The sequence below is a fragment of the Oncorhynchus tshawytscha genome, linkage group LG10 (assembly GCF_018296145.1).
Source record: "Oncorhynchus tshawytscha isolate Ot180627B linkage group LG10, Otsh_v2.0, whole genome shotgun sequence".
Classification (NCBI taxonomy): Eukaryota; Metazoa; Chordata; class Actinopteri; order Salmoniformes; family Salmonidae; genus Oncorhynchus; species Oncorhynchus tshawytscha.
This window is the reverse complement of record NC_056438.1, coordinates 18843777-18870256: the sequence shown is the minus strand read 5'-3', so window position 1 is coordinate 18870256 and position 26480 is coordinate 18843777. Positions and strand designations below refer to the sequence as shown.

Below are 26480 nucleotides of genomic sequence, written 5' to 3'. Positions count from 1 at the left end.
ATGGGGTGCGAACCGTGAGCCTCCTAGGTTTTGTATTTAAGTCGATGTACCCAGAAGACGACGGAAACTAGCTGTCCATGGTGCTACCTACAGAGTGCTGTTGAGGCTACTGTAGACCTTCATAGCAAAACAGTGTGTTTTAAACAATTATTTGGTGACATGAATATATTTAATATAGTTTGATCTAAAAAGGATCACTTTTTAAATGTTTTAAAATATGTATTTTTTGAAATTCACTGAGGAGGATTGTCCTCCCCATCCTCCTCTGAGGAGCCTCCACTGCAGTCTGATAACTCATTTCCTGTGTTATTCCTCTGAACAGTTGACAGACCTGCCTTGTTACCAAGAATCTTCACACACATGTCGCGATACAAAACCTTCAGCCCCGCCCCTTGGCCGGCAGCGGGGTGCTAGAGGTGGTTAGCGTCCCGTTCCCTGGATTGGACAGGGCACTATAGATACTTCAGGCTATCTCGGTATAACCAGGACCGCTCGCGTAGCCCTGCCTCTCTTTCTATATCGATACGTTGTCCGCGTAGAGAGGTCTTTTGCCTTGTCACTCTCAACGGTCTAGCTCTAGCTGGGATGTGTGAACCCCACGTTTATCCTCTAGACTCCTTTTACACCACTAATGGATCCTTGAGTTGTTATTAAGCACTAGTCCTACCAGTCTCTATATGATTTCCCTCAGGTTGAGTATTCCCCTTCTGTGATGTATCTAGTTTAAAGTGTGAAGACCTTTAGTCAACTTAGTCTCACTACTCTGCCCGTCGGCTATGTATCGCTTGGATAATAAAACTTAGATAGATCGATAAGACAATTAATGAATCACTACTGGACACACCTTCCTCCCTGTCTTTTAATGGTAACTCACTTTGTCATGGAGTATTGGTCTCCGTTTCCAGTGTCCCGGTAGAGGGGAGTGTCAGAGTTGTTATCTCCCGTGCCGTTAACTGTCTTGGGAGGGGGTTTTACTCGAGACAAAATATGGCTACCGTTTATTTTTGGAAACACTCTGTTTTTTGTCTTTTACAATCAAACACACTTCAAAATACACAATTTGTTACTTGGTTACACACAGCGTTAATCAAAAACATGCAAATGCCTTAATGCTCTATAAAGCCTGGTACAATGATAACACTTATCTCTATATTAATGCTTATAATAGCTCTTTAATTACCTTTGAGCGATGACGGGGAGACCCACGGTATCAGGAGCAGAGTTTCAATCGGTCAGAGTTGGCTGAGAATTTAGTCTATGTATAGATACTCTCCCCACGGAGGAATCTTTGGTTTGACAAAATTTCGAGATTCAAGTTAGACTGAGTACTCTAACCTGCCCTTAGGTTGGATAGTATTGTCAAATAACCTGAAACCGTGATTCCAGGGCAAGGTACTGTGTTCAATCAGTTAAGATATTCTTACAACAGTACACGTGTCATTGGTAATCGGAGACAGAGTCGATTCGAACAATTTACCAACCGTTCTCAGCAAGTGGTAATTCTGCCGTTGATCTACCGCAGTGTCTGGGGCAAGCAACCCGGCCGGTGATACAGTGTTCCTCTGTCAATTAAGACTTTGTCACAACGGTACACTCGGTCCAAACGTATACTGCACACAGGGTCAACTGTTCGATAGATAAACGGACTCTTACCCTAGTATCCAGCAAGTTAGAATCTTTAAAGTAATTTGACCTTGGGCTCAAAATAGCCCGAGGTCAAATGGCTGTCTAAATGAATTCGAGATTCAAGAAGTCAGCGTCGAAGTACCGGCAGTTTCTCTATATATACCTTTTTATCCCTCACTCGAGGTCACGTGAGTGTCCTCCCCTCTACAAACTTGGAGGACAAACAGCTGCTTTACCACACATTAACAACAGTTCATATGTTGGCATCCGTTTATGACAGTGCCCTTACTCTTATAACAGTACATATATGGGCATCCGTTTATGACAGTGCCCTTACTCTTATAACAGTACATATATGGGCATCCGTTTATGACAGTGCCCTTACTCTTATAACAGTACATATATGGGCATCCGTTTATGACAGTGCCCTTACTCTTATAACAGTACATATATGGGCATCCGTTTATGACAGTGCCCTTACTCTTATAACAGTACATATATGGGCATCCGTTTATGACAGTGCCCTTGCTCTTATAACAGTACATATATGGGCATCCGTTTATGACAGTGCCCTTACTCTATCAGCAATGAGTCTAACAGCTGTTCCCATTCAGAGGTGTCACTTGAGGCAGAGGGTGGTTCTTCCTGACACCAGTCTTGTTCAGTAGTGGGTTGGCTTGAGTCATCTTCTGGTGACGTTGTCCAATCCGGCATTTCAGTAGGCGTGGTCATCTCTGTCGCTACCATTGGTGGGTAAGGCAGGGGAAGAGGACCAGGAGGTAGATCCATTTGGCATTTTACTACACACAGCTAACTTCTAAATAGCTCCTAAACCATGAAGTCAACCCTTTGACACCTCTCCACCTATCCTAGTGACTTTGAAGATTCTACTGAAAATGTAAACGTGACCTGGTATGGTCAATGCAATGTTGACTTTTGCACAAATATAATTTTATCATCAATGCTCCTTCCTCAGATCATTTCTTTAGTTGTGTTAGTTCTCTCTTCCATCAACAATAAGAACAGTGTTGCTGTGTCTGCTCCTTTTACAGAAAGAGGAATTTGAGTCAAGATGAACATGACGTCAGATGCACATTTTTTCTGTTTCTCTTTAAGGATCTGTAGCTTTCTAATTCTGACAAAGACCCATTAGACCCAGTTACAGGAACTGTAGGGTTCCGGTCCAGAGGAAACGCTGGTGTCTTCAGCCACTTTCCAGCGGCTCAGAATGGAACACACTTCCTTTAATGGATGAGAAATTGTTTCATTTATAGAATATGAAGTATGTCAACCATACACAATACATATGGCATCAGATGATGACTTTGTTTGGTTACACTGTGTTTACAGAGGAATGGAGTTGTTGGTCGCTGCAGCTTCTAATTCAGTTGTTGCATGAGCCTGAGAAACATTAGAAATCTATAGACATTGTGTAGTTTTTTACCAAATATATTTTAGACTCAATAAAATTGTACAGTTTTGGTCTTCTAGCTCTATTCCTGTTCTCAGTCTCTCAATGTATTTTAGTCAGTTCTCTCTCTATTTCTCTTTTTCTCTCTCGTTCTCCCTCTCTGTCTCTGTCTGTGTTTAAGTGCTTTGTGCATTTTTCATCTGTGGAACACTCAACGTGAGTAAATAATCAGAAAGTCTTTTTCTGCATTTCATCACTCTAACCCGATACAACCACACAAATGGTTCACTAACTGAACATGACTGTCACGGTTTTCTTTAGGTGAAGGAGAGTCAGACCAAAATGCGGCGTGGCTATTGAGATCCATGTTTAATGAAACCAAGTAAACACGAATCAAATACAAAAACAATAAACGTAACACCTGCCTCTGATTGAGAACCATATCAGACCAAACATAGAACTAGACAAACTAGACATGTAACATAGAATGCCCACTCAGCTCACACCCTGACCAACCAAAACATAGAAACATACAAAGGAAACTATGGTCAGGGTGTGACAATGACTAATTCCCGTTAAAACTTTTCTTTTAAGAGTCATTTGAAAGAGCTACTTGTATCCAGCTTAAGAAATGTATAGCATGTGTCTAATCTGCAAATCTATGTTTCAGCCCTGCCCCGCTATACTGACAGTAAATATCAACTTATTTTAGAAGAAATAGGGAATTATTTAAGAAAAGTGCAAGGGTGCCAATATATTTGGCTGCAACTGTTGTACACCTAAAATGTACTTTTATCAAAACTCTACAACAGCTAAACCGTTGGAAATGAATCAACATGATGTGCATCAAATAATGTTCAAATCATCTGATTAAGTTGCTTCTCCTCTCTCACAGCTCTTTCCAAAGCTACAGTGAGTGACATACAGGGGGGAGGAGACTCTGACTGAAACTACAGATGGTATAAGAATAGTCAGTTATTCAGACCCTTTAACACAAAGACTAGTACAGAATCAGTCCTGTCTACATGTCTAACAGTGGTTCATATACCTGTGAGGGTGTAAAGGGAAACAAGTTTTCCAAGACCAGTGAAGCTGTACAACTGACTGTGTCTGGTAGGTCTATCTAATTATGCAAACAACTCCATGGGCAACTAGAATCATTTCTTAGATTGAAAGTTTTTAACCAGTCCTCTGTCTAATCACAAATCAACCACAACCTGTCCTGAGTACCTCTCCTCAGTGGCTGAACCCTGGAGACTCAGTGACTCTGAGCTGTGAGGTTGACAAGACGTCTACAGGCTGGAGGTTCTCCTGGTACAGGACTGTTCCCTACAGAGCTGGGTTACCCTCCCTATCAGACAAGTCTTGCTCTCCATGTGTTTATGGAGGGGATAGCTGAAGCTGAGGCTAGCTGGGATACCAGTAGTTACCATAGCTTAGGTTTGAGGGGAGGCATCTATCTGTGCATGGTGGTTGTAAAAATGAACTAACATCTGCACATTCTGATATCAAACTGATCTAATCTCAGACCTCTATTCTCATTCCATCCTCCTTTCCTTCAATAAAGAGGAAGGAACCAGTGTGAGGTCATGTAGCAAACTATAAGAAGAAGTTGGTCAGAAAATTAACACGCCATCAACCGCTACTCTTTTTTCTCACAGCCTTTGTACGTTTCTCAATCATTTTCTCTATTTTTCTGTGTGACGGTGAAGAGGTGTGATCTAAACAGTCTGTCATATAGGAAGTAGAGGGGTTTGTCAGAAGAACTGTAGTTGTAGAGAAGGTCACTTGTCAGTGGGACAGAATGGAGAACACATTGCTCTGTGTGCTGCTCTGTAAGTAAGGACGTATTAGTGTTTGTGTGTTTGTCTATGAGCACAATGTGCTAATGTTAATATTACTATTCTATTACTATAGCGGTATACACTACTGTATTACTACTGTACTGTAATGACTTTGTCTTTGTTGAAGTGCTGAGTATCCTCATCTACTGTGGACACTGTGATGAAGATGATGGTAGATATTCATTTATTTGATCAAACCTCCATCTCTTTATGTTTCATCATCTTTGTCTCTGATATTTCCTTCCTCACGTTCATTAATGTTATGAGAAAAGGGGATTCAGTTGTGTATGTATGATCTGTAAAGAGGTAGGAAACATAGTTTATGTACATGTTTTATTAGACTGATAGGTAATTGTGTTATGATGGTTGTGTTTATGTAGGTAGACTAAAGTCTGTATTGGAGCCAGTATGACACGTCATACCAGCCTTATTTCTGCCTGCTTGAACTCCAACAAACATGAAAACATGAAATGACTCAGGGAACATGAAATCATTTAGAAATGACTAAAACAATTTAAATTCAAAATGAGTGAACTTTAAGTTTCATTTAGAAATGAAAATGAAAAACAATTTAACATTCAAAATCCACAGTGAAACTTAATGTGAAATTTCACTTTAAGTTTCCAAAAAACCTGAAATCATGTGGCAATTTTGTCATGTCTGACAAATGAATTAACAGCATCTAACCAGTCTGACAGCATCTAATCACATGTGAAAATCCACTAACCTGTGAACAGCATCTAACCTGTCTGAAATATCATCACCATTCTGAAAAGCATCTGACCATTCCAAAACCACACCTGAAATCTAATGTCTGGCATCTTTTAACAGCATCTAACCAGTCTAACAGCATCTAACCAGTCTAACAGCATCTAACCAGTCTGACAGCATCTAACCTGTCTAACAACCTAACCAGTCTAACAGCATCTAACCAGTCTAACCTGACCATTCTGACAGCATCTCACCATTCTGAAAAGCATCATTCACAGCATTCCAAAAGCATCATCTGACCATTCTGACAGCATCTCACCATTCTGAAAAGCATCGGACCATTCTGACAGCATCTCACCATTCTGAAATGCATCTCACCAGTCTGAAAAGCATCTGACCATTCTGACAGCATCTCACCATTCTGAAAAGCATCTCACCATAATCTCATGAAGCATGAAGGTACTGATAGGAATGAGAGCTCTCATGATCTGACTTTGCTGTCATAATGACATGAGTGAAAGAGCTAATCAGAGCTAATCTTCCACACAGGAAGTTGCAGACACTTGTAGAATCTGTGCCAAAGCTCATTGAAGCTGTTCTGATGGCTTGTGGTGCCCCAACACCCTATTAAGACACTTTATGTTGGTGTTTCCTTTATTTTGGCAGTTACCTGTAGCAACAAGCTACATGGAGAATGGAAGAGTTTGATAAGGAAAACGTCTCGAATCGCGCAAAACGGAATATAATATTGCGGATAAAGTTCAGAACGACACAATTTCATGCATACAACATTAAAATACCTGCATCATTAAACTGAGAGCTTTACCGTTTCTAAAATGACGTGTTAGGGTGATTTTAGAGACTGTTCATGTTTTTTGGGGTTCCCCATAAGGAGGATGAGGAAGTGATTTGCTGTTTAGGGTAAGTTTTAAATCACAAAAAGGTGTCTGAACTGTTCTGTAACATGGTATTTACATGAAAAAATGGACATTTCGTTGTAAAAATGCAAACTTCTCCTTTAATATCAGTGAATAACTGCACATGAGTTGATAGTGAGATGCTATTCAGTCATTTCAACCATTTACTGTAATACTAGCATACTTATTACTTTGTGGACTGGAGCCCCACTTAATATGTTGGCCTTCCGTGTTTCAATATTCAAGTAGTGGATGTATTGTTATACTGAAGCTCTTTATTTACATTTTTATCCATGGATGTTTGTGTCTGAGAGAAAATGTAAAGAATGTGGTAAGAGCTGGAAGTGTTTAGTTGCACAATATACACTGAGTGAACAAAACATTAAGAACACCTTCCTTCCAACTGTTAATTCAGTTAGTTGTCTGTGTTCTGTCTGAGCAGAGAGACTTGTAGCTGTTCTGACCCTCCAACCCAACTGGACCCAGATATTCATTAAAGAGACTATCACTATGAGATGTGACATACATGGGGAGGAGACACTGACTGGAACTACAGATGGTATAAGAATAGTCAGTTATTCATCCCCTTTAACACAAAGACTGAGTACAGAATCAGTCCTGTCTACATGTCTAACAGTGGATCATATACCTGTGAGGGTGTAAAGGGAAACAAGTTATCCAAGACCAGTGAAGCTATACAACTGACTGTGTCTGGTAAGTCTATTTAAGCTTATACAAGTCATGATGGTTGCTCGAATATGTTTAAGATTAAAAGTTTGAATCCTGGATTCCCTTCATAACAGGTAAACCCAAGCCTGTCCTGAGAATCTCTCCTCAGTGGCTGAACCCTGGAGACTCAGTGGCTCTGAACTGTAAAGTTGACAAGACGTCTACAGGCTGGAGGTTCTCCTGGTACAGGACTGTTCCCTACAGAGCTGGGTTACCCTCCCTATCAGACAAGTCTTACTCTCTACAGCCCCTATCTGACAATGGGACTAGTGAAGACTCCTACTCCTCCTCTCTGATCCCTGCTGGTCCTACTCCCACAGGAGGATATGTGTGTAGAGCTGGGAGAGGAGACCCAGTCTATGGCACACTCTACAGTGAACCTCAGTTTCTCTGGTCAGGAGGTAACTAAACGCATTGAAACATATTTAAGTCTCCGACGTGTGTGTAATATATATTATTTTACTAAAGGTTTGACTCTGTCTCTCATTGTTTCAGATCTGCAGTCTTCAGTGTCTCTCAGAATAAGTCCCAACACAACTCAACACTTTATATCAAAGTCTCTCTCACTGAGCTGTGAGAAGAAGGGGAGCTCTACCAGATTGAGACTGAAGAGATACACAGAGAGAGGAGTAGAGTCAGGGTGTGTCTCTAACTGGGGATCAATAACAGGGTCCATATGTACCATCAGCTACTCAGACACATGGGACAGTGGAGTGTACTGGTGTGAGTCTGGATCAGGAGAGTACAGTAATGCTGTCAACATCACAGTGCATGGTACGTCTATTGTACGACATTCACACACAAAAACAACATTTCATGATGATAGGATGTTCAATTCTGTAACCGAATTGCATCTCTTATAAAATACAAGATCATAATATTTTAAGGGTGATGACTCCAGTATGCAGATTTACAGTATTATTTATATATTATGTTAAACAGCTGGTGATGTGATCCTGGAGAGCCCTGTTCATCCCCTGACTGAAGGAGACTCTGTGACTCTGACCTGCAAATACTGGACAACCAGCTCAAACATCAAGGCTGATTTCTACAAAGATGGAATACTCATCAAGAATGAGACCACAGGAGAGATGACCATCCCTGCAGTATCCAAGTCAGATGAAGGATTCTACAAATGCAAATACCCTGACAATGGAGAGTCACCAGAGAGCTGGATGACAGTGAGAGGTGAGAAAACTATTCTGATCACAAGTTACCTTTTTATCATCTGTGTGATAGTGATTTTAGTGTTGAAGTTTTTAAAAGTTTGGATTTGCAATCCCATATAAAATATGACCTCTCAACTAAATTATCAAAATATACAGGCTTTTCTGTACTCCTATATTACCTCTCTCAGAGTCTGATGGTGTTGTGCTGTTCTCTCTCCAGCCGTAGCTCCTGGATCCTCTACATCAGTCCTAGTAGGAGTGGTTGTGGGTCTGGTTGTTGCTGGTGTTCTACTGGTCATTCTCCTCGTCCTGCTGTGGAGATTTAAAAACGCCAAAGGTAAGATTTGTATTATTCATCATTTAACTCTGTAGTTCATGTTTAGTTAGAAAAATGTGTAATTCCAATAGTTTAATACAGATAATACCCAGTATAATAGTTTGCATTTCTCATTACAGGATCCTGTTTTAACAGAATATACTTGTGAGTACACCTGTCTCTCAACTATGATTATTCAGTAACATATCGTCTTAGTTCTTCATGAGTATCTTTCCCTCTAGACACCCCCAGCCCCAGTGCACCAACCAGGACCCCCACCAGGACCAAGGATCTACCCAGGGTCAGGCTCCTGATGCTGGGTATACATGTCTGCAGCATGGTCAGTTTCTCAGCCCAGACTTTACCACTCTCTGTAACCTCATACACTGACTCATCAACATCCACTTTATAAAACAACATGTTACTGTACTCTCTGTCCCGAGATAAGCTGAGGGAGAACCAACCAAACTATACTGTCTCTCTCTTCTATGACCAACAGGTGGTGTTCACATCTACGATACGATCAATCCCTCAGACAACTACAATAATGGTACTGTATACTGTGTTATGTTTAGTATGAATACAGGATAGAGTTACTGCTGCTGTTCTTCATGTGTTTAATATGAATACAGTATAGAGTTACTGCTGCTGTTCTTCATGTGTTTAATATGAATACAGTATAGAGTTACTGCTGCTGTTCTTCATGTGTTTAATATGAATACAGTATAGAGTTACTGCTGCTGTTCTTCATGTGTTTAATATGAATACAGTATAGAGTTACTGCTGCTGTTCTTCATGTGTTTAATATGAATACAGTATAGAGTTACTGCTGCTGTTCTTCATGTGTTTAATATGAATACAGTATAGAGTTACTGCTGCTGTTCTTCATGTGTTTAATATGAATACAGTATAGAGTTACTACTGCTGTTCTTCATGTGTTTAATATGAATACAGTATAGAGTTACTGCTGCTGTTCTTCATGTGTTTAATATGAATAGAGTATAGAGTTACTGCTGCTGTTCTTCATGTGTTTAATATGAATACAGTATAGAGTTACTGCTGCTGTTCTTCATGTGTTTAGTATGAATACAGGATAGAGTTACTGCTGCTGTTCTTCATGTGTTTAATATGAATACAGTATAGAGTTACTGCTGCTGTTCTTCATGTGTTTAATATGAATACAGTATAGAGTTACTGCTGCTGTTCTTCATGTGTTTAATATGAATACAGTATAGAGTTACTGCTGCTGTTCTTCATGTGTTTAATATGAATACAGTATAGAGTTACTGCTGCTGTTCTTCATGTGTTTAATATGAATACAGTATAGAGTTACTGCTGCTGTTCTTCATGTGTTTAATATGACTAACACACTAAGACTAAGGGCTGTATTCAGTCCGTATCATGGAAGTTCAGCGTTACAGTGTGATTTAAATTTAAAGGCAATGTTCCCACGTTAGTGGAGACTACATTCAAGATAAACACTGTATATTTAGACTCAATCAGAAATGACCTTTACATTTCTGTCTGTCAATGTGTAACCCTTCATCAATACAGACTGAATAGAGTCCTAAGTAGAGATATTAGTGTATCACCTGTATGTTTCAGATGCTGCTGCTCCACCAAGTCATGTGACATACGCCCAGATTCAACTCAAAAAGTTGGACAAGAAAAAGAATGGTGACTATCTGTGACATCAATGAATAATGTTCAGTGTGTCAAAGATTAGTTAAAACATTCACAATAAATGTTTTATTTTCCTCAGAAAAGCCAGCTGATCCAAAAGAAAGTCCAGTCTACTCTGACGTGAAGACAGGAAAGGCCACAAGTAAGACCCATTCTACTAGTTGGCAGTTAGTCACTAAATTCACAATTTGGGAGTTTTGATGAAGAGGCAGAATATTATATAAGATAATTCCTTAATTTGTTGACTGGAAATGTCCATTGTCATCAGCAGCTGGACTTGTTGATGTGACCTATGCTGAGGTTGTCCTCCAAAAGAAGAACAAAGCCAAGAAGAAGAGGTAAGACTGGACATCCCTCCCTCCATATTCCCCCTATCAGAATCTCACACCTCTGACCACATATTGAATATCTCTGTATTTTATCCTCACTCCCTACAGAAACAACAACCCCACCTGAGGCAGATTCAGTCTATTCTCAACTGAAGCCAGGTAAGACTAATATCCATATGCTATTGATACTAATATGATACTTATATGTAACCCTCTCACAACAGACTTGGATAGATCAGCAAGGGAATAATGGTTTAAAGTACATCTCAGTATTTAACATTTTATGATACTGACTCAATCGAAGGGAAAACAAGAGGCTAGGGATATTACTAATAGATAAAAAGGCGTATATTACTGTGAATACAAACACATACAGAATGCAATTTTACGTGAATATATTACAAATCAATTACAATATTGGAATAAAAATATATAACCCTAGGGTATAGAGAGTGCACTCAAACTGTTCAAGCTTGCAAACTAATGTTGGTGCATTGGAGCTCAATGAATTTCGATAGAAACCAAATGATTCAGCAAATGAATGGGAACCCCCAGTGTTCCTCACGGTACCGTAGCATACCCCCTGAAACGATAAATCCAAGGCCAATGCATTTCTATAATCCATGGCGGAAAATGCCTTGCATGCAACAGAAGGGATGTCCAGCGTCATTAAAGAAGTCCTCAGGTCTCTCGAAACAAAACAGCTCCCGACCTGACAAGCTAAGCTACCATGGCAAAATTCTCCATATAGCAATAGGCGGGTCGGGCAAATTCGACAGATACTTAACAGGACTATTTGTACACATGTAACAGGTAAGTAAACTTAAGCAACAGTCTCTTTGCTAAATGGAATCTCTTCAAATGTAAAAGTTTGAAATTCAACAACTATAGTGTCCGTCTCAGTTCTCCTCATGTCTCCAGCAGCATCACCCCTTCGAGCGCCTCAAAAGTCCTCTGCCACAGCAAACCCAGAGTTTACGCGATTGTCCCAAAACTTTAACAAGGCTTCTCATTGGCTAAACCAAATCAGTCTACTTAGTTTACATGAACATAAAATGTCCAAATAATTGAGTGGACTGTACATCAAAGAATTCAACAAACTGTGACTCTGAGAGACCCAGTGCAATCAAAAACATGATTTTAATATATATTTCCACACTATGATGTTACAATAATACTGTGAAATTGTTACAATTATAATCATGCCCTTTTAGTTAATAGCTGTTTTGAAAAGACAGAGACATTACAGCATGTTTTGGTTGGAAGGAATGTTTGACATGTAATTTCTTTGATGCTTGCACATGAAAGTAACATAACATTGGCTTAACAGCAGAGGCTGTAGTAAAATGACATGTTTCTAATGCATGGTTTATCAGGTTATTACACCTTTATGGAATTAATGCTCATATATCATAGTATACTGTATCTATTGACAGTATATCTCTGTTTTATTCTTAGGACTTTGTTTGACTGCAAGCACTAAAAAATGTTGTGTGGTGATATGTTACAGGTCCTTGAGGGAGATGGAGGGATAAATAACTTTGTGTGGTGATATGTTACAGGTCCTTGAAGGAGATGGAGGGATAAATAACGTTGTGTGGTGATATGTTACAGGTCCTTGAGGGAGATGGAGGGATAAATAACTTTGTGTGGTGATATGTTACAGGTCCTTGAGGGAGATGGAGGGATAAATAACTTTGTGTGGTGATATGTTACAGGTCCTTGAAGGAGATGGAGGGATAAATAACGTTGTGTGGTGATATGTTACAGGTCCTTGAGGGAGATGGAGGGATAAATAACTTTGTGTGGTGATATGTTACAGGTCCTTGAGGGAGATGGAGGGATAAATAACTTTGTGTGGTGATATGTTACAGGTCCTTGAGGGAGATGGAGGGATAAATAACGTTGTGTGGTGATATGTTACAGGTCCTTGAGGGAGATGGAGGGATAAATAACTTTATGTGGTGATATGTTACAGGTCCTTGAGAGATGGAGGGAGAAATAACTTTATGTGGTGATATGTTACAGGTCCTTGAGAGATGGAGGGACACATCAGAGGAGAAGTAGGAGCAATCTGGGAACATGGGTTATACACACACACACAACACCTTGTACATGAAGGATTTTTATCTTATTTTATTTACGTACATATATTTTTTTATCGTAGTTTAATTGTCTATTACTGTAACATACATTATATTATTTAATTATCATGGATCTGATCTGCAGCTACAGCAATTCTATCTGTTTTGTATTGTGTATTGTATTGTTGGGTTGTAATATGTACTGAAATGTATTATCATTGATTCATTATTTATGTCATTCAGATGATCGAATAACATTTTGTTAATACATTTCACATATACATGTTTTCTTCTAATGACCTGTACTTTTACAATATCGTTGCATTGTGCTTTTTTAATAAACTTCTTTTATAATCCACTTGATGGTGCACTGTTACAGTAAACTGATATTGTCAGTCAGCTCTTGGTCATCCCTCCTTTTAGCCTATAGTGTCCTTGGGCTCTACAATGTGTAAGTTAAAGGGGAGAATTGATTGGTCCATCAATCTTTCTACCCATTGAGATATTTCATAATGACTGCTGGTTGGTTTGTGTTGGAGCTGAGCATACCACTGGAATCCACCTAACATGGCCACGCTCTTATTTCTATCTGGAACCAAAAAGGGTTCTGCTATGGGGACAGCCGCAGAACCCTTTTGGAGCCCTTGTGTTCTATTTTGGGAACCTGAAAAGGGGTTCTTCTTTTTGGTTCTAGATAGAAAATAAGGTGCACACAGTCAAAGGGCTGGCTAAACATTAACCCTGCAGCCCCATAATACTATCATCGGGGAGATAGTGATGGGATCCTGTGTTTGGCGCGCAAGGAGGTGCGGGACACAAATGGAATGGTTGAATGGGTGTAATTTGATGGGCCAGTTGACAATAAGTGTGATTCTTGCCCCTACAGGCAGAACTGAGCGATTTTAGTTGATGGGCCAGTTGCAAAGTCAAAATTGGCTGTATTTTTGGTATTGTTAACACAACGAGATGTGAGTTACAAAAATATATTTAATTTTAAAGATACATTTAGAAAGGTTCAGAAATTTTGCTAAACATCACAGCACAGTAGGAAAATATAAACTCAGCAAAAAAATAAATGTCCCTTTTTCAGGACCCTGTCTTTCAAAGATATTTTGTAAAAATCCAAATAACTTCAAAGATCTTTATTGTAAAGGGTTTAAACACTGTTTCCCCGTGCTTGTTCAATGAACCATTAACAATTAATGAACATGCACCTGTGGAACGGTCGTTAAGACACTAACAGCTTACAGACGGTAGGCAATTAAGGTCACAGTTATGAAAACTTAGGACACTAAAGAGGCCTTTCTACTGACTCTGAAAAACACCAAAAAAAAGATGCCCAGGGTCCCTGCTCACCTGCGTGAATGTGCCATAGGCATGCTGCAAGGAGGCATAAGGACTGCAGAGGGCAATAAATTGCAATGTCCATGTGAGACACCTAAGAGAGCGCTACAGGGAGACAGAACGGACAGCTGATCGTCCTCGCAGTGGCAGACCACGTGTAACAACACCTGCACAGGATCGATACATCAAATCAAATCAAATCAAATGTATTTATATAGCCCTTCGTACATCAGCTGATATCTCAAAGTGCTGTACAGAAACCCAGCCTAAAACCCCAAACAGCAAGCAATGCAGGTGTAGAAGCATGGTGGCTAGGAAAAACTCCCTAGAAAGGCCAAAACCTAGGAAGAAACCTAGAGAGGAACCAGGCTATGTGGGGTGGCCAGTCCTCTTCTGGCTGTGCCGGGTGGAGATTATAACAGAACATGGCCAAGATGTTCAAATGTTCATAAATGACCAGCATGGTCGTATAATAATAAGGCAGAACAGTTGAAACTGGAGCAGCAGCACAGTCAGATGGACTGGGGACAGCAAGGAGTCATCATGTCAGGTAGTCCTGGGGCATGGTCCTAGGGCTCAGGTCCTCCGAGAGAGAGAAAAAAAGAGAGAATTAGAGAGAGCATATGTCGGGTGGCCAGTCCTCTTCTGGCTGTGCCGGGTGGAGATTAAAACAGAACATGGCCAAGATGTTCAAATGTTCATAAATGATCAGCATGTTCGAATAATAAGAAGGCAGAACAGTTGAAACTGGAGCAGCAGCACGGCCAGGTGGACTGGGGACAGCAAGGAGTCATCATGTCAGGTAATCCTGGGGCATGGTCCTAGGGCTCAGGTCCTCCTCCGAGAGAAGGAGAGAATTAGAGAACGCACACTTAGATTCACATAGGACACCGAATAGGACAGGAGAAGTACTCCAGATATAACACACTGACCCTAGCCCCCCGACACATAAACTACTGCAGCATAAATACTGGAGGCTGAGACAGGAGGGGTCAGGAGACACTGTGGACCCATCCGAGGACACCTCCGGACAGGGCCAAACAGGAAGGATATAACCCCACCCACTTTGCCAAAGCACAGCCCCCACACCACTAGAGGGACATCTTCAACCACCAACTTACCATCCTGAGACAGGGCCGAGTATAGCCCACAAAGATCTCCGCCATGGCACAACCCAAGGGGGGGCGCCAACCCAGACAGGATGACCACATCAGTGAATCAACCCACTCAGGTGACGCACCCCTTCCAGGAACGGCATGAGAGGGCCCCAGTAAGCCAGTGACTCAGCCCCTGTAATAGGGTTAGAGGCAGAGAATCCCAGTGGAAAGAGGGGAACCGGCCAGGCAGAGACAGCAAGGGCGGTTCGTTTCTCCAGAGCCTTTCCGTTCACCTTCCCACTCCTGGGCCAGACTACACTCAATCATATGACCCACTGAAGAGATGAGTCTTCAGTAAAGACTTAAAGGTTGAGACCGAGTTTGCGTCTCTGACATGGGTAGGCAGACTGTTCCATAAAAATTGAGCTCTATAGGAGAAAGCCCTGCCTCCAGCTGTTTGCTTAGAAATTCTAGGGACAATTTGGAGGCCTGCGTCTTGTGACCGCAGCGTACGTGTAGGTATGTACGGCAGGACCAAATCAGAGAGATAGGTAGGAGCAAGCCCATGTAATGCTTTGTAGGTTAGCAGTAAAACCTTGAAATCAGCCCTTGCTTTGACAGGAAGCCAGTGTAGAGAGGCTAGCACTGGAGTAATATGATCAAATTTTTTGGTTCTAGTCAGGATTCTAGCAGCCGTATTTAGCACCAACTGAAGTTTATTTAGTGCTTTATCCGGGTAGCCGGAAAGTAGAGCATTGCAGTAGTCTAACCTAGAAGTGACAAAAGCATGGATTAATTTTTCTGAAACACATGCTTCTAGCAAGGGCATTTTTGGGGCTTCACCATGTTTCATTGAAATGTACAGCTGTGTGTCATCCGCATAGCAGTGAAAGTTAACATTATGTTTTCGAATAACATCCCCAAGAGGTAAAATATATAGTGAAAACAATAGTGGTCCTAAAACGGAACCTTGAGGAACACCGAAATTTACAGTTGATTTGTCAGAGGACAAACCATTCACAGAGACAAACTGATATCTTTCCGACAGATAAGATCTAAACCAGGCCAGAACTTGTCCGTGTAGACCAATTTGGGTTTCCAATCTCTCCAAAAGAATGTGGTGATCGATGGTATCAAAAGCAGCACTAAGGTCTAGGAGCACGAGGACAGATGCAGAGCCTCGGTCCGATGCCATTAAAATGTCATTTACCACCTTCACAAGTGCCGTCTCAGTGCTATGATGGGGTCTAAAACCAGACTGAAGCATTTCGTATACATTGTTTGTCTTCAGGAAGGCAGTAAGTTGCTGCGCAACAGCCTTTTCTAAAATTTTGGAGAGGAATGGAAGATTCGATATAGGCCGATAGTTTTTTATATTTTCTGGATCAAGGTTTGGCTTTTTCAAGAGAGGCTTTATTACTGCCACTTTTAGTGAGTTTGGTACACATCTGGTGGATAGAGAGCCGTTTATTATGTTCAACATAGGAGGGCCAAGCACAGGAAGCAGCTCTTTCAGTAGTTTAGTTGGAATAGGGTCCAGTATGCAGCTTGAAGGTTTAGAGGCCATGATTATTTTCATCATTGTGTCAAGAGATATATTACTAAAACACTTGAGCGTCTCTCTTGATCCTAGGTCCTGGGAGAGTTGTGCAGACTCAGGACAACTGAGCTTTGAAGGAATACGCAGATTTAAAGAGGAGTCCGTAATTTGCTTTCTAATAATCATAATCTTTTCCTCAAAGAAGTTCATGAATTTATCACTGCTAAAGTGAAAGTCATCCTCTCTTGGGGAATGCTGCTTTTTAGTTAGCTTTGCGACAGTATCAAAAAGGAATTTCGGATTGTTCTTATTTTCCTCAATTAAGTTTGAAAAATAGGATGATCGAGCAGCAGTAAGGGCTCTTCGGTACTGCACGGTACTGTGTTTCCAAGCTAGTCGGAAGACTTTCAGTTTGGTGTGGCGCCATTTCTGTTCCAATTTTCTGGAAGCTTGCTTCAGAGCTCGGGTATTTTCTGTGTACCAGGGAGCTAGTTTCTTATGAGAAATGTTTTTAGTTTTTAGGGGTGCAACTGCATCTAGGGTATTGCGCAAGGTTAAATTGATTTCCTCAGTTAGGTGGTTAACTGATTTTTGTCCTCTGGCGTCCTTGGGTAGAGAGAGGGAATCTGGAAGGACATCAAGGAATCTTTGTGTTGTCTGTGAATTTATAGCACGACTTTTGATGTTCCTTGGTTGGGGTCTGAGCAGATTATTTGTTGCAATTGCAAACGTAATAAAATGGTGGTCCGATAGTCCAGGATTATGAGGAAAAACATTAAGATCCACAACATTTATTCCATGGGACAAAACTAGGTCCAGCGTATGACTGTGACAGTGAGTGGGTCCAGAGACATGTTGGACAAAACCCACTGAGTCGATGATGGCTCCGAAAGCCTTTTGGAGTGGGTCTGTGGACTTTTCCATGTGAATATTAAAGTCACCAAAGATTAGAATATTATCTGCTATGACTACAAGGTCCGACATCCGAACATCACACCTGCGGGACAGGTACAGGATGGCAACAACAACTGCCCGAGTTACACCAGGAACGCACAATCCCTCCATCAGTGCTCAGACTGTCTGCAATGGGCTGAGAGAGGCTGGACTGAGGGCTTGTAGGCCTGTTGTAATGCAGGTCTTCACCAGACATCACCGGCAACAACGTCGCCTATGGGCACAAACCCACTGTCGCTGGACCAGACAGGACTGGCAAAGAGTGCTCTTCACTGACGAGTCGCGGTTCTGTCTCACCAGGGGTGATGGTCGGATTCACGTTTATCGACGAAGGAATGAGCGTTACACCGAGGCCGGTACTCTGGAGTGGGATCGATTTGGAGGAGGGTCCGTCATGGTCTGGGGCGATGTGTCACAGCATCATCGGACTTGTTGTCATTGCAGGCAATCTCAACGCTGTGTGTTACAGGGAAGACATCCTCTTCCCACATGTGGTACCCTTCCTGCAGGCTAATCCTGACATGACCCTCCAGCATGACAATGCCACCAGCCATACTGCTCGTTCTGTGCGTGATTTCCTGCAAGACAGGAATGTCAGTGTTCTGCCATGGCCAGCGAAGAGCACAGATCTCAATCCCATTGAGCAAGTCTGGGACCTGTTGGATCGGAGGGTGAGGGCTAGGGCCATTCCCCTCAGAAATGTCCGGGAACTTGCAGGTGCCTTGGTGGCAGAGTGGGGTAACATCTCACAGCAAGAACAGGCAAATCTGGTGCAGTCCATGAGGAGGAGATACATTGCAGTACTTAATGCAGCTGGTGGCTATACCAAATACTGACTGTTACTTTTGATTTGTTCACGAACACATTAAACCATTTCTGTTAGTCACATGTCTGTTGAACTTGTTCAGTTTATGTCTCAGTTGGTGAATCTTGTTATGTTCCTACAAATATTTACACATGTTAAGTTTGCTGAAAATAAATGCAGGTGACTGTGAGAGGACGTATCATTTTTGGCTGAGTTTATGGTCAAAATAAATAAAGAATGGATGGTGTTAAGAGATAGATGGGAACGGTTGAGTGGAGCTGAAGTATAGGATTAAAAACAAACAAAAGAGAATTAATGTAAATTACATTGTGTCCGTAAAATGTATATAGTATGTACAGTTGAAGTCGGAAGTTTACATACACCTTAGCCAAATGCATTTAAACTCACAATTCCTGACATTTAATCCTGGTAAAAAATGACTTGTGTCATACACAAAGTATGTCCTAACCGACTTGCCAAAACTATAGTTTGTTAACAATAAATTTGTGGAGTGGTTGAAAAATGAGTTTTAATGACTCCAACCTAAGTGTATTTAATCTTCCGACTTCAACTGTATGAGCTGGAAATAGACACCTAAGTGTTGTTGTCCATTATTTTACTCCAATTAGGAGAGGGGTGGTAGGTGTAAGGGAAAACAATAAAGGAAAATATATATTAAAAATATATGTGTATATATATATATATATATATATATATATATATATATATATATATATATATATATATGTATATAAAATATAGGGATTAGAAATGATACAGACAATTACAAAAATTGTCAAAGACCCCGGACACCCCAGTCATAGACTGTTCTCTCTACTACCGCATGGCAAGCTGTACCGGAGTGACAAGTCTAGGACAAAAATGCTTCTCAACAGTTTTTACCCCCAAGCCATAAGACTCCTGAACAGGTAATCAAATGGCTACCTAAACTATCTGCATTGTGCCTCCCCCAACCCCTCTTTTACGCTGCTGCTACTCTCTGTTTATGATATATGCATCGTCACTTTTACTATACATTCATGTACATACTACCTAAATTAGCCCGACCAACCAGTGCTACCACACATTGGCTATCTGCATTGTGTCCCACCACCCGCCAACCCCTCTTTTTATGCTACTGCTACTCTCTGTTCATCATACATGCATAGTCACTTTCACCATACCTACATGTACATACTACCTCAAAAAGCCTGACAAAACGGTGTCTGTATATAGCCTTGCTACTGTTGTTTTATTTCTTTACATACCTACATACTCACACACACACATTCATTTTTTTCGCATTATTGGTTAGAGCCTGTAAGTAAGCATTTCACTGTAAGGTTGTATTCAGCACACGTGTTGTATTCGGCACACGTGACAAATACACTTTGATTTGATTTGATTTGACATTGATGGAATCTACAATCTACAGTTGAAGTCGGAAGTTTACATACACTTAGGTTGGAGTCATTAAAACTCATTTTTCAACCACTCCACAAATTTCTTGTTAACAAACAATAGTTTTGGCAAGTCGGTTAGGAGATCTACTTTGTGCATGACACAAGTCATTTTTCCAACAATTGTTTACAGACAGATTATTTCACTTATAATTCACTGTATCACAATTCCAGTGGGTCAGAAGTTTACATACACTAAGTTGACTGTGCCTTTAAACAGCTTGGAAAATTCCAGAAAATGATGTCATGGCTTTAGAAGCTTCCGATAGGCTAATTGACATCATTTAAGTAAATTGGAGGTGTACCTGTGGATGTATTTCAAGGCCTACCTTCAAACTCAATGCCTCTTTGCTTGATATCATGAGAAAATCAAAAGAAATCACCCAAGACCTTAGAAAAAGAATTGTAGACCTCCACAAGTCTGGTTCATCCTTCGGAGCAATTTCCAAACGCCTGAAGGTAACAAGTTCATCTGTACAAACAATGGTACGCAAGTATAAACACCATACGACCACGCAGCCGTCATACCGCTCAGGAAGGAGACACGTTCTGCTAGAGATGAACGTACTTTGGTGCGAAAAGTGCAAATCAATCCCAGAACAACAGCAAAGGACCTTGTGAAAATGCTGGAGGAAACAGGTACAAAAGTATCTATATCCACAGTAAAACTAGTCCTATATCGACATAACCTGAAAGGCCTCTCATCAAGGAAGAAGCCACTGCTCCAAAACCGCCATAAAAAAATCAGACTATGGTTTGTAACTGCACATAGGAACAAAGATCGTACTTTCTGGAGAAATGCCCTATGTTCTGATGAAACAAAAATAGAACTGTTTGGCAAGCCGAAGAACACCATACCAACCATGAAGCACCAGGGTGGCCGCATCATGTTGTGGGGGTGCTTTGCTGCAGGAGGGACTGGTGCACTTCACAAAATAGATGGCATCATGAGAAGGAAAATGATGTGGATATATTGAAGCAACATCTCAAGACATCAGTCAGGAAGTTAAAGCTTGGTCACAAATAGGTCTTCCAAATGGACAATGACCCCAAGCATACTTCCAAAGTTGTGGCAAAATGGCTTAAGGACAACAAAGTCAAGGTATTGGAGTGGCCATCACAAAGCCCTGACCTCAAACCCATAGAAAATCTGTGGGCAGAACTGAAAAAGCGTGTGCGAGCAAGGAAGCCTACAAACCTGACTCAGTTACACCAGCTCTGTCAGGAGGAATGGGCCAAAATTCACCCAACTTATTGTGGGAAGCTTGTGGAAGGCTTCCCGAAACATTTGACCCAAATTAAACAGTTTAAAGGCAATGCTACCCAATACTAATTGAGTGTATGTAAACTTCTGACCCACTGGGAATGTGATGAAAGAAATAAAAGCTGAAATAAATAATTCCCTCTACTATTATTCTGACATTTCATATTCTTAAAATAAAGTAGTGATCCTAACTGACCTAAAACAGGGAATATTTACTAGGATTAAATGCCAGGAATTGTGAAAAACTTATTTTAAGTGTCTTTGGCTAAGGTGTATGTAAACTCCCGACTTCAACTGTATCTGTACTATTAAAGCAGATCTACCCCCCCCCACCCCAGAAAATAAATGCATTTACAAAGAAGGGTATACATGCATATGAACAACATTGGCAAAAGTTTGATATTATTGTAGGCATTTATAGACTTGCAAATCAAATCAAATGTATTTGTCACATACACATGTTTAGCAGATGTTAATGCGAGTGTAGCGAAATGCTTTTGCTTCTACTTCCGACCATGCAGTAATAACCAATGAGTAATCTTCAGCAATATCTAACAAGTAATTTAACCTAACAATTTCACAACAACTACCTTATACACACAAGTGTAAAGGAATGAATATGAATACGTACATAAAAATATATGAATGAGTGATGCCCGAACGGCATAGGCAAGATGCAGTAGATGGTATAGAGTACAGTATATACACATGAGATGAGTATTGTGAGGTATGAAAACATTATATAAAGTGGCATTGTTTAAAGAGGGTAGTGATACATTACATCAAGATGGCAAGATGCAGTAGATGGTATAGAGTACAGTATATACATATGAGATGAGTAATGTAGGGTATGAAAACATTATATGAAGTTGAATCAATTTTTCCATTATTAAAGTGGTTTGAGTTGAGTCAATATGTTGGCAGCAGCCACTCAATGTTAATATTGGCTGTTTAACAGTCTGATGGCCTTGAGATAGAAGCTGTTTTTCAGTCTCTCGTCCCCGCTTTGATGCACCTGTACTGACATCGCTTTCTGGATGATAGCGGGGTGAACAGGCAGTGGCTCGGGTGGTTGTTGTCCTTGATGATCTTTTTGGCCTTCCTGTGACATTGGGTGGTGTTGGTGTCCCTGAGGGCAGGTAGTTTGCCCCCGGTGATGCGTTGTGCAGACCTCACTACCCTCTGGAGAGCCTTACGGTTATGGGCGGAGCAGCTGCCGTACCAGGCGGTGATACAGCCCGACAGGATACTCTCGATTGTGCATCTGTAAAAGTTAGAGTGTTTTTGGTGACAAGCCGAATTTCTTCAGCCTCCTGAGGTTGAAGAGGCGCTGCTGCGCCTTCTTCACGATGCTGTCTGTGTGAGTGGACCAATTCAGTTTGTCTGTGATGTGTACGCCGAGGAACTTAAAACTTTCCAGAGTAGACAACTAGACAGCTAAATAATACCTAAGGATATAGCTCAATGATAATGTAATAGCACTTTTCAGATTAATTATCAAAACATTACAGAAACAGAAATATGGTCCTCCTTATACTGTATATAGTCTCATACAGCATATTATCTGGTAACATAAAATCAAATAATCTGGTAACATAAAATGTACATTATAACAATTCAACCCTGCCAACTCAACGGCAGGTCAGTTATCAGTCCTCATTAATCCCTACATATCTAATAGATGCCATTCTGCCTTACCACTGAGCTAGTCTACAGCTAGGGACTAGTTCCTCAAACTGAACTGTAAAGGCCTTACAGTAAAGTGGGCTATCCCCGAAGTCAAGTGCCTACGCTCTCTCACCCTGAACCTTATAAACCCAGCGCCTTCTCAAGATTGTCCGGGCCAGAATTTCAACCTCAGCACACTATGAGTGGGTCGCCCTCCCCTGTGTTGGCTTTAGCCCAGAGACACCCCTCCCTACGACTCCTAACAATGCACTCAGTACCTGTAGTTGGGTCTCAGGTTAGGTTCCTTTATACCAGCCACTACGGTCCCTGATAGACTAACTAACCATATGCTGAAAAAATCCTCAATTAATCAAGTCTATTCCAGAGACAGAAAGTAAAACAACACGCACTTGTATGAATCTTTGATGACACAGGGTTTCAGAACAGTAAAGCAGGTTTATTCAAAATTACAGGCATAAAAACACCCAAAACAATCAAACAATCACAAATCAATATCACCAATCAATTATAGTCAAACATCAAATTAAATTGATAGACCCTTTCAGCGCCCTTAACTAAACCCTTATTGGGGTGTGCAAATAAAATATTTGTTGTATATTACAATTTTATGAGATGCACAATATTTAATAACAAGAAAAACAGTTTCTTACCTTCTGCAACTCTATCAACAGTTTTTGGGCTCCTACCTCAGGATGATCAGTCCCTCAGACGGAGTCTAAAAACCCTAACCACTACTTTAACACACTTAAATCAATGGGCTAAACTCAAGGGTTCCCCATAGAAGTTTACCTTAACTGAGTATAAATCAAAATCAAAATCAAAATATGAGTATAATAAAAATGGAAATGTAAAAAGCTACAGCAAAAATCTTCTTCCAGCAGTCGACAGGTTCTTCCAAAATCATGCCTCCTTTATACCCTCCATCTTCCTTTCTGCTAACGCCCGATGACGCATTCAGTGGTTAACACCTAATGTGGACATCGCTCCTTACCCCGCCTAGGCAGGACGTTCGCTCACACAGGATGCCCGCCTTGACAGGATGTCTCCTCCTAGCCGCTCTGACCAGGTAATTTCCAATGCAAGCTAGCACCCTTAGTACGCTCCATTATCATTAACTTTTAAACCATTCATTTCTAAACAGAAATGTTTAAACATTAACATTCCCTACTTCACCCAATTATAATCTTACTCCAACTCAATGTATTACTCCCATTACACCTTAAATATCCAACAACACAAACATTTCATCATTACAACATCTCAACATGATGGCCTTTCACTAGCAACCTCCTAAGACCTTGTTCCTCTAAGCATAACAAACATAGTCTATATGCGTCATACCTTAAACAACAGTGTCACATGAACTATTTTACTGCATTACTTTAATCCCCCTTTTATTATCCCCCTACTGTATGTTTCCTCATACTTTCAGCATTTATATAACATATTTAACCTTGCATTATTATCTCAATAAATTCCAGTCCAAATGTATTTATTTTTCTTACTTTCTTTCAATATCAATTCTCTCTCAATGTTCATTCTTCTTTGTTCTCTATGTGTGTGTGGAAGTGGAACTTCTTCATGTGTGTGTGTGTGTGTTGGGGTGTATAAGAGTGTGTCTCTAAAATGTCACAGAGAACTTGAATAGAAAAATCCTGAATAACAACAGCACTCCTTTTTTTATTTTCAACAACTTCTTTGCTTTACTATGTCTCAGTTTTATTTTCCCCATAAATTATTCCACCCTTTACTCACACCAGCTTTAAAGTAATCTAAAGCTCCCTTGTGTTCCTCAGCTCTCTTCTTCATCTCTTCCAGTTTCTGAACCTTCTTTGTTTCTCCTGTCTCCTTCATCTTGTCAATCAGGAAGCCAAGATGCAGAGCAGCGGACAGAGAGAGGGACTTCAAAGCAGTTTGATGAGGTGCTGGTATGATTCCTCCACCAGTGTGGCATTCTGGAGAGTGAATTGCTCCAACTCAGCCTGAAGTCTGATGATCACATTCCCTTTCTCTAATTCATACTTATTTTTCAATTCCTCATATGTCCTTGTAAACTGCCTGGTCTTTGCAACATACATTTTATATCCTTTGACATGATCGGTGTAGTGACATTTGCCAGTACACACAGTGCAGCAGTTGTTCTGCATCACACTGCACCATGAGAGATTACTGACCCACCAGCAGCCTGGATAGTGACAGTTCTCCTCACACACTGTGCAGGTAGTTGCATTCCCCTCTTTTGTAGGAGCCTTTTCTTTGTACGGCTCTTCAACAGTATATGTAAAGTTGTTGTTTTCCTCAATGTCATTCTTGTGTTCCTTGAGTGCTTCTTGAGTCTGCTTGATTTCATCCTGCTTCAGATCAACCATGTGGATCCGCTCGCGTAGGTTGTTGACACACGCCTCCAGATGTTTGCGTTCTCTCAGAACTCCTTCAGTCATCTTCATACTTTTCGGTTCTATTTTATAGTTGAAAAACTTGTCCATGGACTTTGCTCCCTTGTCCCAGGATGTCTTCTGACTAGACACATACTCCTCACAATCCTCATCATCCTCAGCAAAGACTTCACATTGACAGTTGTTGAATGTAAAATGAACAGGTTGATTCCTGTCATTTTTGGCACAGGGAACGTTTGCTCTTGTAATAGCTTCAAGGCCATTCTTTGCGGGCCTCCCATCTGAGTGTGTGATAAGGGTCACAATGTTCTTCTCCATGTCTTTGCCAAATATAGACAAAACTGCATCGAAGATGTACTTCTGTCTGTCATTGAGTCGATTCTCAGTTGCCTTCACCACTAAACCCACAGCATCAATTTGATGAATCCCATTGGTAGACCTAAACATCTCCAACAGTTTTTCAGAGATCAGTTGGTCTTCTTGGATCCCTCTGGTGTCTCCATACCCAGGAGTGTCATTGATGGTGAGAGAGTAGGGGACTCTCAGGCCCTCACACCCAAAGACTTCATACATAGTGATAGCTGTAGTTTGACTTTCACTTTGAATTCCTTTTTCCTCCTCAATGATCTCAAACCAGACTTTATGTTCCCACTCCACACCCAGGATGTAATTGACCATGGCATTGATCAGAGTTGACTTCCCTGTTCCTGTCTCTCCCACTATCAGAATGGTTTTGTTGAGCTTACTGTGATCTCTCTCTCCAAAGGTACATCTTCTGAGCAGGCCTTCATCATCTAGATTCTGTTTCTTTGTTACCAGCTGATACCTTGCAGGAGGTCCTGAATTGATATGGGTACTTATTGCAATGGTGTCTTGTATTTTTGATGATGTGTCCCTAAAATGTCAAATAAATGAACATGTGTTATATACTCTTATGCCCTATGCATTTCATTATACATTCAATTGTACTGTAACAATACATATCCTCTTACATTACAATATGAATGATGCTCACAACCTTAGGGATACAAATGTCTTATTTGGGGTTTAGCCCTCCCATAATGTTTCCCCCGGAATTTAGTTATTTGAATGGCATGAATCAAATACTTCAT

At 40.8% G+C, this 26480-nt stretch overlaps 2 protein-coding genes across 8 annotated transcripts; one reads left to right on the top strand and one right to left on the bottom strand.

Moving 5' to 3' along the window:
• Positions 1 to 4047: 4047 nt before the first annotated feature.
• LOC112235601 lies at positions 4048 to 13171 on the top strand. 7 transcript variants are annotated; one of them, XM_042328285.1, is made up of 15 exons: positions 4231 to 4876; positions 5009 to 5053; positions 6952 to 7223; positions 7313 to 7639; positions 7734 to 8012; positions 8181 to 8426; positions 8628 to 8744; positions 8864 to 8888; positions 8966 to 9063; positions 9223 to 9273; positions 10329 to 10400; positions 10486 to 10548; positions 10675 to 10744; positions 10844 to 10894; positions 12764 to 13171. In XM_042328285.1, the coding sequence occupies exons 3-14, from the start codon at positions 7136 to 7138 to the stop codon at positions 10860 to 10862; spliced, it is 1455 nt and encodes a 484-aa protein (XP_042184219.1). In that variant the 5' UTR covers positions 4231 to 4876; positions 5009 to 5053; positions 6952 to 7135; the 3' UTR covers positions 10863 to 10894; positions 12764 to 13171. The 7 variants fall into 7 exon arrangements, with proteins under 7 accessions (XP_042184220.1, XP_042184219.1, XP_042184221.1 ...); XM_042328286.1 differs by lacking the exons at positions 4231 to 4876; positions 5009 to 5053; positions 6952 to 7223 and adding an exon at positions 4048 to 4150; XM_042328287.1 differs by lacking the exons at positions 4231 to 4876; positions 5009 to 5053 and having other exon boundaries at positions 7020 to 7223; positions 10678 to 10744.
• On the bottom strand, positions 11645 to 26480 carry LOC112235606. Its single transcript, XM_024404071.2, has 4 exons — positions 26476 to 26480; positions 25066 to 26263; positions 24728 to 24874; positions 11645 to 11689 (listed from the first exon to the last, which is right to left on the bottom strand). Exons 1-4 carry the CDS (start codon positions 26478 to 26480, stop codon positions 11645 to 11647), a joined length of 1395 nt encoding a protein of 464 aa, XP_024259839.2.

Bases quoted from the DNA above. Each gene is read 5' to 3' on its own strand.
- LOC112235601 (XM_042328286.1), top strand. From the start codon at position 4,063: ATGTCTAACAGTGGTTCATATACCTGTGAGGGTGTAAAGGGAAACAAG. The intron at 10,401-10,485 runs GTGACTATCTGT...TATTTTCCTCAG, and splicing joins GTTGGACAAGAAAAAGAATG to AAAAGCCAGCTGATCCAAAA. The intron at 10,549-10,674 runs GTAAGACCCATT...CATTGTCATCAG, and splicing joins GAAGACAGGAAAGGCCACAA to CAGCTGGACTTGTTGATGTG.
- LOC112235606 (XM_024404071.2), bottom strand. The intron at 24,875-25,065 runs GTCAAAGGATAT...ACTGCTTTGAAG, and splicing joins AATGTCACTACACCGATCAT to TCCCTCTCTCTGTCCGCTGC. The intron at 11,690-24,727 runs GTGAGTAAAGGG...TTGCTGTGGCAG, and splicing joins TAGATTACTTTAAAGCTGGT to AGGACTTTTGAGGCGCTCGA.